Below are 19,485 nucleotides of genomic sequence, written 5' to 3'. Positions count from 1 at the left end.
GGAGCAGATGGGTGGCTGGCGATGATATGTTGTTAAAAATAAAGATTCCTCTTAACCCATTGTCAGCTAGCGCCCTCTCTATTTCTTTCTTTCTTTCTCAAAACACTGCCCACGCAACACTTTACAACATAGTCGCAGTACTGTGCCGCTACCGCTCTGCAGACAGTAGCCCAGCTGTCTGTCCCGTACGACTGAGCCCTGACCTTAAAAACATGATATTTAATACATGATCGTCATAAAGTCGGCCTCCTGCATTATGCATGACTCGTAAGCAGACATAAATAATGAATGAAACCAGCAATTTTGTGGTTTCTGCCATGCAATTATTTAAATGAAATTTTCTGTCTTGGTTTTTGTTGCTCTCAGCGGATAGAGTTAGTCCAGTGACTGTTTGTCGATAAGTTATTAAAGGAACACAAGAGAGGGAAAGTGGGATCAAAATAAATATTCAGGCCAGCTCTGATGGTGCAGACCCCACCAGAGAGAGATAGAAAACGACAGACGGAGAGAGAGTGTGCGTTTTGTGGGGGTCTGTCCTGATATACCTGTCATATGCTAGCATGCAGGCTGGGTTACCTTACAGATACAATGGGAGAGAGGTGAATTATAGGGACAGGAATATTCTTCTGACATTACTTTGGCTCCATCAGATACGCTGATCCATTTCCTGCACTAAACAGCAGCACTGAAATAAATTAGATATACGGACAGTCAGTTGTATATAGGCTATAACCCCAAAAGGTTAATCAGAATCTTGCCTTCAAACGCATCAGCCATATCGTGCTCTGCCAGATTGTCAACTTTTAAAACTTCAGAGGGATTCTAAAGTGGGCCAGGGAGAGAGAGAGAGGGGGGAGAGCTGTTAGCTTTGAAAGAGAGTCCAGCAGCAGTGAGGGGTCCTTCCTAAAAGGGGAAACAGATTTTGCCACTGCTCTGATCATTAATATATTCATCTATTTTTTTCCAGGAGGTTTTGCTTTAAGCCCCCATATTGCAGAGGGCTCTCAGGTTTGTCTAAGGACAGACAATACTCCCTCTGGGTGAAGTGGCTCCATTCAGAGGACCTCAATAGTCCCACTGAAGTAGCTAGAGAATGGGTGGGAAAAGCCCTGGCGAGAGAAAAGAGAGGGGAGTTAGCACACAATGCAAACGGCCTCTTTGGTTAACTGATGATATTGACTGAAGACCGGAAGAAAGAGTACCTACATCTTTGTGTGTCAATGTGCACCAAGCTCCTCCGAGAGCTGTACTTGACCCATACCTCCTCACACTATACAACACCACACCCCACCACTCCACCCCAACTTAGATTTTTATGTTTCTTGCCCTACGTTGTGTACATTTTCAGTTTACAACACTCTGCTGTTGCAGAACAAAACGTGATGTCAAGCTTCCACAGTTCATACTTAATATAGATCTTATCAGATCATCCAGCAAATGGTTAATGTGGGCAAGTTTTGTATCATCATTCACTCCCTCTCCATTCTCCTCCACTACCTCTGACAACTCCCCCCCCCCCCACTTTCTGCACACACACACTCCCCTCACCACCAGCCTCACTCCCACTCCGTGACCTCACCACCCTGAACACACATACACACACACACTACACACGTGTGCCTACCTCAGTTTGATTTGTGCTGCTCACTGAGATCTGAACTGGACTGGAGAAGAGACATTGGAGAGGGGGCAAAAAACTAGAGAGAAATAGGAGAAGAGGATAGAGAAGAGAAGAGAGAGAAGCTTCACTCACAGACGCTGACATTCACATAGCGATCACAGATCTTGTAGGACTCGTATGGGGTAAGGCTCCACATGTGACTGAGTGGGACGTACAGATACCCAATACTGTGCTTTGGGACTTGACACCACACTGGGAGTTGTGCTGAGGCAGTCGGACACCTACTAAAGCAGAAAGCAAGCTCCAGGGGAGAGAAAGGGGCATCCAACAACAATCTGTGTTGTTTGCTCGAGCTCCTCCTCCCGTCCATCTCTTATCCTCCTTCCGTCCATCTCTCCTCTCATCCCTCACATTGCTCTGGAGTGGGAGAGTCTGTCTGCACTGTGAGGTAAGGACAAGCATGTTGTTGTCAAGTGCCTGTGTGTGCATCATCTTGAAATGTTCATTTCGATAAACAAGTCTGGATGTTATTCAAACTTGTATCTACATCAGAGCAGTTCATTTTTTTTCTCTCAGTCTCAGGAGGTTGGAGAAAGCTGTGTGGGGGTTTGGAGTACTTTGGGTTTGTTGTCGGTGGGACAAATACATGACACAAATAATGAAGCTTTATCTATTTAAAAAAATATATATTTTTACATAGTTTTCTACATACTGTAGCTTTCCTCTAAACCACTGTACGTTTCACGATGACTGCTTGTCTGTCAATCATTTGTCTGTCTCTGTCAGTCAACCTGCCTTTTTATTTCATCCATCTCTCCTCTCATCCCTCATATTCTGCTCTGGAGTGGGAGAGTCTGTCTGCACTGTGAGGTAAGGACAAGCATGTTGTTGTCAAGTGCCTGTGTGTGCATCATCTTGAAATGTTCATTTCGAAAAACAAGTCTGGATGTTATTCAAACTTGTTTCTACATCAGAGCAGTTCATATTTTTCTCTCAGCCTCGGGAGGTTGGAGAAAGCTGTGTCGGGGTTTGGAGTACTTTGCGTTTGTTGTCGGTGGGACAAATAGATGATGCAAATGGTGAAGCTTTTATGTATTTTTTCTGGGTTTTATTTACTTCATTTTCTACATACTGTAGCTTTCCTCTAAACCACTGTATGTTTCACTATGACCGCTTGTCTGTCAATCATTTCTATGTCTCTCTGGCAGTCAACCTGCCTTTTTCTCTGTCTCTCTGTCAGCCGGTATCTCAGTCTGTTCCTCTAGCTCCCCATAAGAGTTGCTAAGTGTGATTGTGTAGTGGGAAGTGATAGCAGAAGGAAAGAGGACATAATGAAGGAGGACATAAGAGAGATCCAGCAATAACGTGTGTGTGCGTGTGTGCGTGCCTGCGTGTGTGTGTGTGTGAGAGAGCGAGAGTGTGAGAGAGAGAGCGAAAGGGAGGGTGAGAAAGAGGGGGTGGTGGATATAAGGGAGAAAGATGGCTAACACACTCAAACACACTAGCAGTTGGGTAGAAGAACACTCTACACTCCACCTCACACCCCCTCGCCATATCATGTCCCCCCAAACCATATCCCATATTGGTGAGGATACACAAAATCCTTTGGGGACCTACCCATGCCATTTAATCTGTCCCTCTAACCCACTCACAGGAGGCAGATGGTACCCCCTAAGTCTAGGACAGAAGACAACTGACACAGTGTCTATACCGTTAACAAAGCAAACCAAAATTGGTTCTGTGAAAGTTCCCAGAATATTTGTTAGGTCTGAGCAAATATTCTCATAATACAAAAACTGTCCAGTCGTGGTGATGATTATAGAATGTTTGTATAAAACATTTGCCTGATGTTGCAAGAACGTTCCTAGAACACATTTAATCTGTTTTTTTAAAGGCTCCTAGAATGTTTCATTAGGTTGTGGGAAGAGTCTAATGAGAACAAAAATATATATTCCCAAAACACAAAAACTGTCCAATTGTGCAGATGATTATACAGAGCTTCTTTTAGGGACTAAAACACCTTCACTTGATGTTAAAAGAACATTCCCAGAACACATTTCAAATTCAGTGTACTTGTAAGACTGTAATTTGTGATTTTCTTTCTTCATCACATATGTTGAAAATCTTATGAAATGTGATTTTGACATTTTGAAAAGGTAAAAAAAAAAAATATTTAGTTTGATGGTTCAGTCTGTATTTAAAAAGCATATGAATACATAAGAAAACAAGTTAAATAAAGGAAGCTCTTTCCAACTAAAATCACATTTCACAAGACTTTCAACACATGATGAAGAAAGAAAATCACAAATTACAGTCTTACAAGTACACTGAATTTGAAGAGGATGTGAACATTTTCTAACTCAGAAATTGTGTTGTGTGTCCTTATTGACCATATTTGACTAATAAAAAAGCTCCACAAGGCCAAAGCTATAGATGGTAGCACACTGCTACCATCAATGCTGGGTGGCGAAGAGGGTTAATTATCTGGCTGCAGTTCTGAACATTGCATCTTCAATCCCACATATTCTGTAACGATTTTTCTGTAACCAAGTGAGATTGATGCCCAGATATACTCTACTAAAAGAGAGGTTGTCTTTATTTCAGATATATAAATCCAGTCAGAAATGCAGAAAAAAAAGCACTGTGTAAAAATTGAAGGTTGAAATAAATAAAAAATCCTACTTTGAGACGCTTGATTTGCTGATCCTAGATCAGAACTCAGTCTTGTAAATATGGGTCTAGAAGTACGCAGCATACTGTGCGCTTGGAAAGTAGAACCCTTCACTTTTTTCTCACTTTGTTACATTACAGCCCTATTCTAAAATTCATTAAATAGTTTTTTCCCCTAATCAATCTACGCACTATACCCCATAACGACAAAGCAAAAACAGGCAAATTTATTAAAACCAAAATACTGAAATATTACATTTAGACAAGTATTCAGACCCTTTACTCAGTACTTTGTTGAAGCACCTTTGGCAGCGATTACAGCCTCGGGTCTTCTTGGGTATGACGCTACAAGCTTGGCACACCGGGTTGATTTGGTCAATGTTTTGCTCACGCGGAATAGAATATGTTCCGGTCAGACTCAGAGAACAACATCGACTTATACGCTGACTCGGTGAGTGCGTTTATAAAGAAGTGCATTGGAGATGTTGTACCCACTTTGACTATTAAAACCTACCCTAACCAGAAACCGTGGATGGATGGCGGCATTTGAGCAAAACTGAAAGCGCGATCCATCGCATTTAACCATGGAAAGAGTCCTGGGAAAATGTCTGAATATAAACAATGTAGCTATTCCCTCCGCAAGGCAGTCAAACAAGGGAAATGCCAGTACAGGGACAAGGTGAAGTAGCAATTCAATGGCTCAGATACTAGATGTATGTGGCAGGGTCTACAGGAAATCACGGACTACAAAAAGAAATCCAGCCACGTCACGGACACCGATGTCATGCTTCCAGACAAACTAAACACCTTCTTTGTAGATTAGACAGTGCCACTGTCGCGGCCCGCTAACAAGGACTGCCCCCCCCCCCTTCTTCTCTGTGGCTGACGTGAGTAAAACATTTAAACGTGTTAACCCTCGCAAGGATGCTGGGCCAGATTGCATCCTTAGTCGCATCCTCAAAGCATGCGCAGACCAGCTGGCTGGTGTGTTTGCGGACATATTAAATAATTCCTTATCCCAGTCTGTTGTCCTCACATGCTTCAAGATGGTTGCCATTGTTCCTGTACCCAAGAAGGCAAAGATACAGTGCCTTGCGAAAGTATTCGGCCCCCTTGAACTTTCCGACCTTTTGTCACATTTCAGGCTTCAAACATAAAGATATAAAACTGTATTTTTTTGCGAAGAATCAACAACAAGTGGGACACAATCATGAAGTGGAACGACATATATTGGATATTGCTAACTTGTTTAACAAATCAAAAACTGAAAAATTGGGCATGCAAAATTATTCAGCCCCCTTAAGTTAATACTTTGTAGCGCCACCTTTTGCTGCGATTACAGCTGTAAGTCGCTTGGGGTATGTCTCTATCAGTTTTGCACATCGAGAGACTGAAATTTTATCCCATTCCTCCTTGCAAAACAGCTCGAGCTCAGTGAGGTTGAATGGAGAGCATTTGTGAACAGCAGTTTTCAGTTCTTTCCACAGATTCTCGATTGGATTCAGGTCTGGACTTTGACTTGGCCATTCTAACACCTGGATATGTTTATTTTTGAACCATTCCATTGTAGATTTTGCTTTATGTTTTGGATCATTGTCTTGTTGGAAGACAAATCTCCGTCCCAGTCTCAGGTCTTTTGCAGACTCCATCAGGTTTTCTTCCAGAATGGTCCTGTATTTGGCTCCATCCATCTTCCCATCAATTTTAACCATCTTCCCTGTCCCTGCTGAAGAAAAGCAGGCCCAAACCATGATGCTGCCACCACCATGTTTGACAGTGGGGATGGGGTGTTCAGGGTGATGAGCTGTGTTGCTTTTACGCCAAACATAATGTTTTGCATTGTTGCCAAAAAGTTCAATTTTGGTTTCATCTGACCAGAGCACCTTCTTCCACATGTTTGGTGTATCTCCCAGGTGGCTTGTGACAAACTTTAAACAACACTTTTTATGGATATCTTTAAGAAATGGTTTTCTTCTTGCCACTCTTCCATAAAGGCCAGATTTGTGCAATATACGACTGATTGTTGTCCTATGGACAGAGTCTCCCACCTCAGCTGTAGATCTCTGCAGTTCATCCAGAGTGATCATGGGCCTCTTGGCTGCATCTCTGATCAGTCTTCTCCTTGTATGAGCTGAAAGTTTAGAGGGACGGCCAGGTCTTGGTAGATTTTCAGTGGTCTGATACTCCTTCCATTTTAATATTATCGCTTGCACAGTGCTCCTTGGGATGTTTGAAGCTTGGGAAATCTTTTTGTATCCAAATCCGGCTTTAAACTTCTTCACAACAGTATCTCGGACCTGCCTGGTGTGTTCCTTGTTCTTCATGATGCTCTCTGCGCTTTTAACGGACCTCTGAGACTATCACAGTGCAGGTGCATTTATACGGAGACTTGATTACACACAGGTGGATTGTATTTATCATCATTAGTCATTTAGGTCAACATTGGATCATTCAGAGATCCTCACTGAACTTCTGGAGAGAGTTTGCTGCACTGAAAGTAAAGGGGCTGAATAATTTTGCACGCCCAATTTTTCAGTTTTTGATTTGTTGAAAAAGTTTGAAATATCCAATAAATGTCGTTCCACTTCATGATTGTGTCCCACTTGTTGTTGATTCTTCACAAAAAAATACAGTTTTATATCTTTATGTTTGAAGCCTGAAATGTGGCAAAAGGTCGCAAAGTTCAAGGGGGCCGAATACTTTCGCAAGGCACTGTAACTGAACTAAGTGACTACCGCCCCGTAGAACTCACTTCTGTCATCATGAAGTGCTTTGAAGACTAGTCAAGGATCATATCACCTCCACCTCACCTCACCCTAGACCCACTTCAGTTTGCATACCACCCCAACAGATCCACAGACGACACAATCGCCATCACACTGCACACTGCCCTATCCCATCTGGACAAAATTAATACCTATGTAAGAATGCTGTTCATTGACTACAGCTCAGCATTCAACACCATCGTACCCTCTAAGCTCATCATCAAGCCTTGAGGCCCTGGGTCTCAACCCCACCCTGTGCAATTGGGTCCTGGACTTTCTGACGGGCCACTCCAAGGTAGTAAAGGTAGGAAACAACATCTCAACTTCGCTGACCCTCAACACTGGGGCCCCACAAGGGTACGTGCTCATCTCCCTCCTGTACTCCTTGTTCACCCACGACTGCGTGACCATGCACGCCTTCAACTCAATCATAAAGTTTGCAGATGACACAACAGTTGATTACCAACAACGACGAGATAGCCTACAGGGAGGAGGTGAATGTGGTGTCGGGAAAACAACCTCTCACTCAACATCAACAAAACAAAGAAGATGATAGTGGATTTCAGGAAACAGTAGCGGGAGCACCCCCTAATCCACATCGAAGGGACAGCAGTGGAGAAGGTGGAAAGTTTTAGGTTCCTCGGCGTACACATCACAGACAAACTGAAATGGTCTACTCACACAGACAGTGTGGTGAAGAAGGCGCAACAGCGCCACTTCAACCTCAGGAGGCTGAAGAAATTTGGCTTGTCACCCAAAACCCTGACAAACTTTTACAGATGCACAATCGAGAGCATCCTGTCGGGCTGTATCACAGCCTGGTACAGCAACTGCAACACCCTCAACTGCAAGGCTCTCCAGAGGGTGGTGTGGTCTGCACAAGGCATCACTGCAGGCAAACTACCTACCCTCAATGACACCTACAACACCCAATGTCACAGGAAGGCCAATAAGAAATTGTTGCCACCCCTATTACTAGCCTGTTCAACCTCTCTTTCGTGTCGTCTGAGATTCCCAAAGATTGGAAAGCAGCTGCGGTCATCCCCCTCTTCAAAGGGGGGGACACTCTTGACCCAAACTGCTACAGACCTATATCTATCCTACCGTGCCTTTCTAAGGTCTTCGAAAGCCAAGTCAACAAACAGATTACCGACCATTTCGAATCTCACCATACCTTCTCTGCTATGCAATCTGGTTTCAGAGCTGGTCATGGGTGCACCTCAGCCACGCTCAAGGTCCTAAACGATATCTTAACCGCCATCGATAAGAAACATTACTGTGCAGCCGTATTCATTGATCTGGCCAAGGCTTTCGACTCTGTCAATCACCATATCCTCATCGGCAGACTCGACAGCCTTGGTTTCTCAAATGATTGCCTCACCTGGTTCACCAACTACTTCTCTGATAGAGTTCAGTGTGTCAAATCGGAGGGTCTGCTGTCCGGACCTCTGGCAGTCTCTATGGGGGTGCCACAGGGTTCAATTCTTGGACCGACTCTCTTCTCTGTATACATCAATGAGGTCGCTCTTGCTGCTGGTGAGTCCCTGATCCACCTCTACGCAGACGACACCATTCTGTATACTTCCGGCCCTTCTTTGGACACTGTGTTAACAACCCTCCAGGCAAGCTTCAATGCCATACAACTCTCCTTCCGTGGCCTCCAATTGCTCTTAAATACAAGTAAAACTAAATGCATGCTCTTCAACCGATCGCTACCTGCACCTACCCGCCTGTCCAACATCACTACTCTGGACGGCTCTGACTTAGAATACGTGGACAACTACAAATACTTAGGTGTCTGGTTAGATTGTAAACTCTCCTTCCAGACCCATATCAAACATCTCCAATCCAAAGTTAAATCTAGAATTGGCTTCCTATTTCGCAACAAAGCATCCTTCACTCATGCTGCCAAACATACCCTTGTAAAACTGACCATCCTACCAATCCTCGACTTTGGCGATGTCATTTACAAAATAGCCTCCAATACCCTACTCAACAAATTGGATGCAGTCTATCACAGTGCAATCTGTTTTATCACCAAAGCCCCATATACTACCCACCATTGCGACCTGTACGCTCTCGTTGGCTGGCCCTCGCTTCATACTCGTCGCCAAACCCACTGGCTCCATGTCATCTACAAGACCCTGCTAGGTAAAGTCCCCCCTTATCTCAGCTCGCTGGTCACCATAGCATCTCCCACCTGTAGCACACGCTCCAGCAGGTATATCTCTCTAGTCACCCCCAAAACCAATTCTTTCTTTGGCCGCCTCTCCTTCCAGTTCTCTGCTGCCAATGACTGGAACGAACTACAAAAATCTCTGAAACTGGAAACACTTATCTCCCTCACTAGCTTTAAGCACCAACTGTCAGAGCAGCTCACAGATTACTGCACCTGTACATAGCCCACCTATAATTTAGCCCAAACAACTACCTCTTTCCCAACTGTATTTAATTTTAATTTATTTATTTATTTTGCTCCTTTGCACCCCATTATTTTTTATTTCTACTTTGCTCATTCTTCCATTGCTAAACTACCATTCCAGTATTTTACTTGCTATATTGTATTTACTTTGCCATCATGGCCTTTTTTTGCCTTTACCTCCCTTCTCACCTCATTTGCTCACATTGTATATAGACTTGTTTATACTGCATTATTGACTGTATGTTTGTTTTTACTCCATGTGTAACTCTGTGTCGTTTTATCTGTCGAACTGCTTTGCTTTATCTTGGCCAGGTCGCAATTGTAAATGAGAACTTGTTCTCAACTTGCCTACCTGGTTAAATAAAGGTAAAATAAATAAATAAATAAAGATCATCAAGGACATCAACCACCCGAGCCACTGCCTGTTCACACTGCTACCATCTAGACGGTGAGGTCAGTACAGGTGCATCAATGCTGGGACTGAGAGACTGAAAAACAGCTTATATCTCAAGGCTATCAGACTGCAAAACAGCAATCACTAACCCAGAGAGGCTGCTGCCTACATTAAGACCCAATCACTGGCCACTTTAATAAATGGATCACGAGTCACTTTATACAATGCACTCTAAATAATGCCACTTTAATAATGTTTACATATCTTACATTACTCATATCACATGTATATACTGTATTTTATACCATCTATTGCTCCTTCGCTATCACTCATCCATATACTTACATGTACATATTCTCATTCACCCCTTTAGATTTGTGTGTATTAGGTAGTTGTTGGGGAATTGTTAGATTACTTGTTAGATATTACTGCACTGTCGGAACTAGAAGACCAAGCATTTCGCTACACTCACATTAACATCTGCTAACCATGTGTATGTGACATGTAAAATTGGATTTGATTTTAATTATTTGAGGAGTTTCTCCCATTCTTCTCTGCAGATCTTCTCAAGCTTTGTCAGGTTGGGTGGGGAGTGTCGCTGCACAGCTATTTTCAGGGGTCTCCAGAGATGTTCGATCAGGTTCAAGTCCGGGCTCTGGCTGGGCCACTCAAGGACATACAGAGACTTGTCCCGAAGCCACTCCTGTGTTGTCTTGGCTGTGTGCTTAGGGTCGTTGTCCTGTTGAAAGGTGAACCTTTGCCCCAGTCTGAGGTCCTGAGAACTCTGTAGCAGGTTTTCATCAACGATCTCTCTGTACTTTGTTCATCTTTCCCTCAAGAACGACTAGTTTCCCAGTCCTTGCCTCTGAAAAAAATCCCCACAGCATGATGCTGCCACCACCATGCTTCACCGTAGGGATGGTATTGGCCATGTGTGGTGCCTGGTTTCCTCCAGATGTGACGCTTGGGATTCAGGCCTGAGTAAAGCATCTGAATACTTATGTAAATGGGATATTTCAGTTTATTTATTTATTTTTAATTGGGGGGGAAAAATATATATTTTTTGTTGTTGCTTTGTCATTAAGGGGTTTTGTGTCTAGATTTATATGGACAGTTAAAACAAATCAATTTTAGAATAAGGCTGTAACATAACAAAATGTGTAAAAAGTGAAAGGGTCTGAATACTTTGCGAGTGCACTGTACGGTATGTGGCACCAGTTATGAACATTTTAGACATGAAGCTGTAGAAAACACCAATAATTTATGTGCCTCCATCACACTTTGCCTTCTTTTGCTCCATTTCTCATTCATTACTCTGGACCCCATCCTCCCCCTCTTCTCATTTCTCAAAATGTTCTCTCACTCTCCCTCACTCCGTGTCTCTCATTTCTCTCTCTTTCAATCTTTCTCACTCTCACCTCCCTCTCTCATTTCTCTCTCTCTCCCTATCTCCCTTCCTCCCTCTCTGTAAAAGCTTTATGGGTTGTTCACTCAACTACTGGGATAATGAGATCCTTCATACTTTGTAATGATGCAACTGTTGTTGTAACTCAGAGGTCCCAGGGCCATCAAGACTCAGATGCATATGCCTAGAACCTACGTACAATTGTCATCTGATCTGCAGGGCACAGCCTTGACGCCGACAAACACACGTTGAGAAGCAGGCGTTTTTTGAAGACTGTGACTTTGAATGAATGCATTTTTTTTCTCTGGGGACGAGAGCCAAGACCTGTAATCATATCTTCAAATCATCACAACAGTGAGAACAGAAAAGAAAAAACAGCACAATCTGAAATCTGTTTCAAAGTTCTTGTGGCTTTGCCTGCTTTTGTGAAGAGAATCTGTCTTCCAATTGGATTATACTGAAGCACCTCCAGATGTTGTTTGTGTTTTTCCAAACTAAATTGGCGGATTTCCGTTAACAAAAGCTGCAACGACCATGAAAAAATACCCTCTATTTAGAGAACAAACCCATTTGTACTGGCATACTATAAATAGATCTATATATTCAAATGAATCCACTTCTGAGAGATATTTGCAACCCACTTCACGCTTTGAAAGTCGTACGATGAGTGATTTTTCACCAAGTGTCAAGCTGCGCTCTACAGATCCCAGTAATATAGCGTGGCAATTTGCTTTCCCGCATGAATAATTCCATGTGAATAGCTGAAATGTTTCCTCATATCAATGAATCATCTGCTGCTAGACCTCTTTAGTACATCATGACCAGTAGGAGCAGAACTGTATGTGATGGAACTGATGGATGCTTTTGACCTTTCCCCTGCTCTTTCAGTCCCTGGGAGACGGCAGAGTGTTGACAGTGTGAATGATGGCAGCAATGGCCCTGTCCTGGTATCTCTGCCTGGCCGTGACTCTCCTCTGTGGCCCCTCCTGGCCCCAAGGACACTCGGCTCTGGCCCCTGAGAATGAGGTGCCACTCCGCCCCACCGCCTGGCTGCCTGATGGAAAGGTCACCTCCATACATCTGCCCAAAGGACGCACCCGGAGGTACAGTATAGAGATCACGTCAGGGGAGGTAGATAGTATTGCACACTGAATGTTTATGTTCAGTGTCCTGGACAAAGATTGAAACACTTAAGAAAGGCCCCTGTTTAAAATGCTGTCACTACAATAGGCTATGTTATTACAAGCTACCTAAATGGTAATTTCCTGCGTAATTATTCATTGTTTTGAGCAAAAACAATGATAGCCTTAATCTTAATCGCCATTTCTTTGGTTGTTGGAAAGGCAGTGGTTGAGCGTGGTGTGGCCGCATGAGCAGTAAGAGCAACCCACTTGGCCCGGGCTCTGCTGATCATGTCAGTGGTAGAGCTCTAACACTGGGAACAGTAAATTGGAATATGGGCATCCCTGTGAGCTGTCCATCTGTCCATCCATGCAGCCAGGCATAAAAAAAAACGATTTTGTTTTAAATTAGAAAAGAATCTGCTAATTATGATTCGAATTAATCAATCAGTTAAACTATGTATTGCCCTTGACAACATTAGCATGGCACAGCTGTTGATAAACTGCAGCACATCAGCAGTTGAGCCAGAAAATACATGTAAAAGAATGATACTATTTTTCAACGGGCAGAGTAAATATCCCAGAGCCTATGACAACATAGAGGTCAATTACATCTCAATATTGAATGTCTCACCTTGATGAGTTATGTTGGTGAAGATACAAAGATGATCAAATATTGATGTCTGAGTCGGTGATTGATAATGAGAGTCATGGTTAATTGGTGAGTTTGAATCTAATTATATTGTGAAGGAGATGAACAATAAGTTTGTAGAAGGAGACCAGAATGTCACTTGGAATGCTTTGACGGCTACATGTTACAGTACTTTTCTTAGGTACAGTATGTTATTACATTTGTAAGGGGGAAGAAAAATACATGAGAATTTCATAGACAATCCCTTTTTCGTGTGGTACCTATCTTCGTGCAGACTGTACTTCACATTGAAGAAGAAGGTTGTGATGATGTCTGTGACCGTCAGTCCCTGTGACCTCCCCATCGAATGGACCCTTGCAGCCCGAACCCTGAAGGACAAACCGCCTAAAAGTCCACACTGTAAGTGGGAAACACTGATAGAAAATAAAAGCAACTACACACAACACCCTCGCACATGCAATTCCTATTCATATCAATTCAGTTTCATTACACCTCAATCCAATTCACACTGGAGCCATTTATTTTTGACATAGTGTCCATTTAAAGACTGACCCTGGTCATAAATGTCTACAAGATAGGAGAGACTTAATCAGTCCATTGGTCTTGCGCTCCCTTTCCACCTCTCTCTCTTTTCCTCTCTCCCTATCTCTTATTCACACACACACAGTACTGAGCCCAGGACTAGTATATCACTGGACAATCTGTCCAACCATTTTACCTTCAAAGCAAGAAGGACAGTAATATCTAAATGTCACACTTGTATCCTGAATGTAAGCGAGATTAGAAGGACGTTTGTATTAAAGTATGATTATATCTGGATCACATAAAGTACAGTGGCTCGCGAAGGTGTTCACCCCCCTTGGCATTTTTCCTATTTTGTTGCCTTACAATGTGGAATTAAAATGTATTTTTGGAGGGTTTGTATCATTTGATTTACACAACATGCCATCCACTTTGAAGATGCAAAATATTTTTTATTATGAAACAAACAAGAAATAAGACAAAAAAAACTGATAACTTGAGAGTGCATAACTACTCACCTCCCAAAAGTCAATACTTTGTAGAGCCACCTTTTGCAGCAATTACAGCTGCAAGTCTCTTGGGATATGTCACTATAACTTGGTACATCTAGCCACTGAGATTTTTGCCCATTCTTCAAGGTAAAACAACTCCAGCTCCTTCAAGTTGGATGGGTTTCGCTGGTGTACAGTCATACCACAGATTCCCAATTGGATTGAGGTCTGGGCATTGACTAGGCCATTCTGAGACATTAAAATGTTTCCACTCAAACCACTCGAGTGTTGCTTTAGCAGTATGCTTAGGGTCATTGTCCTGCTGGAAGGTGAACCTCAGTGCCAGTCTCAAATCTCTTGAAGACTGAAACAGGTTTCCCTCAAGGATTTCCCTGTATTTAGCACCATGCATCATTCCTTAATAAATTCCGACCAGTTTCCCAGTCCCTGCCAATGGTATTCTCGGGGTGATGAGAGGTGCTGGGTTTGCGCCAGGCATAGCATTTTCCATGATGGTCAAAAACCTACATTTGACCAGAGTACCTTCTTCCATATGTTTGGGGAGTCTCTCACATGCCTTTTGACGAACACCAAACATGTTTGCTTATTTTTTTCTTTAAGCAATGGCTTTTTTTCTGGCCACTCTTCCATAAAGTCCAGCTCTGTGGAGTGTAGGGCTTAAAGTGGTCCTATGGACAGATACTCCAATATCCGCAGTGGAGCTTTGCAGCTCCTTCAGGGTTACCTTTGGTCTCTTTGTTGCCTTTCTGAATAATGCCCTCCTTGCCTGGTCCATGAGTTTTGGAGGGTGGCCCTCTCTTGGCAGGTTTGTTGTGGTGCCATATTCTTATTATTTTTTTATAATGGATTTAATGGTACTCAGTGGGATGTTCAAAGTTTCTAATATTTATTTATAACCCAACCTTGATCTGTCCTTCTCCACAACTTTGTCCCTGACCTATTTGGTGAGCTCCTTGGTCTTCATGGTGCCGCTTGCTTGGTGATCCCCCTTGCTTAGTGGTGTTGCAGACTCTGTGACAGATCATGTGACACTTAAATTGCACACAGGTGAACTTTATTTAACAAATTATGTGACTTCTGAAGGTAATTGGTTGCACCAGATCTTATTTAGGGACATCATAGCATAGGGGGTGAATACATATGCACGCACCACTTTTCAGTTTTTACATTTTTTAAATATTTTTTTCATTTCACTTCACAAATTTGGACTATTTTGTGTATGTCCATTACATGAAATCCAAATAAAAATCCATTTAAATTACAGGTAATGCAACAAAATAGGAAAAACACCAAGGGGGATGAATACTCAATACTTGAGGATAAGGGTTTTTAAATTTGTCATTTAAAATAACACATATAGAGAGGGTTCTGCTTTTTAAAATAACTTTTATAAGATTGATACATAGATAGATTTGTACAGAACGGCATGCAAGTAATAGCCTATACAGTACAAACTGAAATTCAGCTAAATTCGGACCTTTACCATTTCATTAAAAATGTCTAATATTCATGCCAAATAGATTTGATTTGCGCTACAATGGGTTAAGCAAAAGCCAAAATAGAGCAAATCTGGTGGAGACCTCTCAAAGAGTTGCAAAAATAGAACTTGAGGGTTAAATAGAGAACAGATAAGTCTAAGCTACATAACTACATTCAATTTAAAAAATGATAATAATCTCTCAATGAGCACAAAAAGGAAAGTTACCAAAAGTAGCCTATTTAGGCTAGCAATGATGTTATGCAACATGGCCCTCACCAGCCTGCTTAGTTAAAATCAGTGGGTATTCTAGATGGACAAATGAACACCTTTATGAAGTTATACTGTGACACATAAATCATTCAGAGTTTGAACCCTATGTTCCCCAAAGTCTGCCTAAATGATTCACTTCGATTGTGTAACATTTGGTCACTTTTTATTTCCCAAGATAAGGAGAAATTATAATGGATGATGGTGAAAAGGGGTTTATATGAATAAGGGACAATCTTCTTTGCACTTCATTGATTATAGTTGACTACTGTATTAATTTAAAGTAATCAGGATACGTATTGAACTGTAAGACTGTATCTTCAATGAGTGTGAATGTATGTTCTGTCTAGTGAATGTAAGTATGTGTGCGGATGTATGAGGCAGAATATTAATGACCCGTGGCTTAACAGTGTTTTCTGCACAGGGAGTACCAAGAAGAGTATGCCAGAGGTGTGGTGGAGAGGGCCTGGAACTGAAGCCAAGATACACACCTACACTGGCAATGCCATGGACACCTACACAGGTCCTTCCTATGCCCCAGCATCTATCTACATCCTCAGACTGCGCCCCAAGGACCAGGACACCAGGGCTACCATGTACCTCCATCAGGGCTCTGGGCCCTCAGGGGCCTTCCCGGAGCTTCCCTCTGACCCCCATGTCCACACCCTGGGTGTAGGAATGACCAGTGTCACCCTCAGCTGGGGCCCCAGTACCTCCCTCACAAGACTGCCGCACACCCAACGCATCTATGACTACTGTGTCCTTGTCAACCGCAAACACAACTACCGCAACCTCTGTGCCGCCCGGGAGGGCATCAGGAAAGAGCAGGAGAAAGACAAGAAACGGCAGAAGAAGGACAAACAAAGGAAAGTAACTGTGTGGCCCATTCTCAAAAACTGGTGGTGGCAGCAGTGGGATGCTGAAACAGATCTCCGGTCACCTGCTGCGCTCCGTGACCAGCATGATGATCTCCAATGTGTTTGTAAGGGAACAGAGAGCGTGTGCACTGTTTCAGAGCTTGTCCCCGACACGCAGTACTACTTTGACGTATTTTTGATTGACAGGCTAAATGGAACTAGTGCAGCATATACTGGAACGTTCGCTCAAACACATGAGGAGGCCCAACCAGCTATCACACCACTCAGGGAAGGGGAGCTCCGGTGGGTGACCTTCCGGGATGGAGGCTCAACCTCTGGGGAGTTCTTTAGCTTCCGTCCCCGGGGTTGGCAGCAGAGTGGCCTGCTCACTCTCCAGAGCTGCGGAAGCAGTGAGAAGATCAAGGTCACCATCTCCAGCAAGGGCCAAGAGCTTAGCTCCCAGGCTGTGGGAGAAGACTTGGCTCAGATCTGGCTCCAGGGCAGCCCCTCCTACCTCATCCACCTGGAGAGAGAGGGAACTGCGCCCCCCAGACAAGCTGCTCTAGGGGCCCTGAAGGCCTCTGTTAAGATGCAGGCATCCTCTGCTTACCATCGTCAAGGGGTACCTTCCCTCCCCACCACCCTGCAGATTAAGTCTTTCAACAGGCTGAGGAGCTGTGACTCCATCACCCTGGCCTGGATGGGCACAGAGGAGAGGAGCCTATACTGTGTGTACCGCCGGAGGCTGGGTAAGGGCGAGAAGGGAGGTACGGCACCCTGCCTGGGGCCTGAGTCACGGTCGGACACTGAGAGAGTCGTGTGTAAATACTTCCAGGAGCTAAACCCTCGGCGGGCTGTCACGACGGCCGTGATCGGGGGCCTGGAGCCTGGGGTGGCCTACATGTTTGATGTCTATCTAATGAGACGCTGGGGGATCCCCATAAAGTACAGCAGCAAGACAGTGAGAACCAGGAAGGAGTGCTGAGCTGTTGCCACCTCCTAGTCTCGTAGTCTGCAGCAGCATTGGACTCAACAAAGAGGTGATTTACAAAGACTTACCATGACAAAGCCATTCTACTATGAGGGAGACTGTTAATAATTGTGGTACACCCTCCGAAGAGTGGACGCATTTGAACACTGGTACCCATGGATTGGGTAGGAGAAGCAGAGGGGGGACCGCACACCAGCAAAATTAATTCCATTACAGTAACCTGCTGTGCTTTTTGTCTTTTTGTTTATAGTTGTGCCAGTTGTCCAAGTACTTATTCTGAGTCTGAGTACAAAGGAGGATAGAGGTTTTTGATGACAAAGAATGTCAGCAAAGACTTCGCCCAAAAATATGCAACAGAAACAGATGGAGCTTTGATCGTACTTTACAATGGGGATAGAGAACGTATGGCAAGATCCTACAGTATATATTTAGTGCTGCATTGTTTTGTTCTATATTCTACAGGCTTAAAACACAGATGGGGTAATCTATTGATACTTAGCGCAAAGTCCGTGTGTAAGCTATCTTGTGTTCTGCTTTCGCATGAAGCAGGTAAAATGAGCTAGCGACTAGCGTCATTGTCTTTGATGTATTTTAATTGTGCTATGCTTAAAATGCCCCAATAAACACATTAGTATCTGTATCTCGGTATCAACATCTAATAAAATATTCTCTTTTGTTTGACTCTTTGCTGACAGTTAGTTGAGAAAATGATTAAATTGAGAAATCAATGTGACCCATGTTAACACTTGCATTTATTTATCTCTACTTGGATGATTACTACAAAACTAAAGAAAACGAATGAAAATCATGATTGCCTAGCTGCCCTACCTGCTTCAACAGACAGAATGGGTGGTCATCAGCCTGTGATATCAAAAAGTCCTGATTCCACAAAACACACTAAAAAAGTAAGCATGTTTTCGTTAAGCCTGTTGCATGCTTCCCAGTCGAAACAGTTTGTGCCTATATTATGCCTAAATTAAAATGTGTGATGTTTTTGGTGTTCGACTGATTTTTTTCGGTTGTTCGCACACACAACATAACATGTTTTTATCTTGAGGCAAGTTGAAGTTCGGTAGCCGAAGTCTACGCCCCTTCATCTGTGATTGATCAACAGTAGGGGTGGGAACTATGGACAGGATGTTTCACTTAAGTGTTTGCTGTGATTCAACCAGAAAGCGCAGCAGCAAATAGTTTTCATGAAAAAAATTCACTTCAAAAGTACTGCACCAAAAATCTTAGCTAAATGTAAAATTGTGTGACTTAGACCTCCTCAACAGAAATTTTTAAATTAATTACAGATTTCTTGATTTATCTTAATGTATCTTAATGATTAATTTTGAATATAAAATTTGTTGTTTAGATCCTGGATGCTGATTGGTTGATATGCATGAGTTGAGGGACACCATGACATGTTAATCTCATAATTCCACTGTCCCACAGCCCAGGGAAGAAATTCATAAACTTCATCTCCCTCTGGGAAAAAAAGCATTCACCATGGAAACCGTAAATACTCGCAATTCCATTAATTAATTAACCAGCACAGTGCCAATGGCCTATGTAGGCTTATTGGATATTTTTTTATTTGAATATGTTTAGCTTACCAACATTGAATGAATAGAATGATTAAAATTAAGGACTGGGTCAAAACATGAGAGAAGGACTAAAGACCATCCCACTTGGGTAGAAACTTCAGAATGCAAAAGTTATCCAATACATGCCAGCAGGCAAGGAACATAATAGCTGTGAGATTTATTGGCAGCCCCTAATTGAGAACAGAAAAGTGCTGGGCCATTTTAGCTGGCAACG

The 19,485-nt window shown here is 43.0% G+C and overlaps 1 protein-coding gene across 2 annotated transcripts; it reads left to right on the top strand.

Annotated features, from left to right (window-relative positions):
- Nucleotides 1–1,585: 1,585 nt before the first annotated feature.
- On the top strand, nt 1,586–18,672 carry ndnfl (neuron-derived neurotrophic factor, like). Of its 2 annotated transcripts, none has more exons than XM_020494173.2 (4): nt 1,586–2,069; nt 12,166–12,380; nt 13,325–13,449; nt 16,256–18,672. In XM_020494173.2, exons 2-4 carry the CDS (start codon nt 12,199–12,201, stop codon nt 17,671–17,673), a joined length of 1,725 nt encoding a protein of 574 aa, XP_020349762.1. In that variant the 5' UTR covers nt 1,586–2,069; nt 12,166–12,198; the 3' UTR covers nt 17,674–18,672. The 2 variants fall into 2 exon arrangements, with proteins under 2 accessions (XP_020349762.1, XP_031691519.1); XM_031835659.1 differs by having other exon boundaries at nt 1,586–2,491.
- The last annotated feature ends 813 nt before the right edge of the window (nt 18,673–19,485 follow it).

Source organism: Oncorhynchus kisutch, linkage group LG11 (assembly GCF_002021735.2).
Source record: "Oncorhynchus kisutch isolate 150728-3 linkage group LG11, Okis_V2, whole genome shotgun sequence".
In the NCBI taxonomy this organism is placed as follows: Eukaryota; Metazoa; Chordata; class Actinopteri; order Salmoniformes; family Salmonidae; genus Oncorhynchus; species Oncorhynchus kisutch.
Note: the sequence above shows the minus strand (reverse complement) of the source record. Positions and strands in the feature narration are given on the sequence as shown.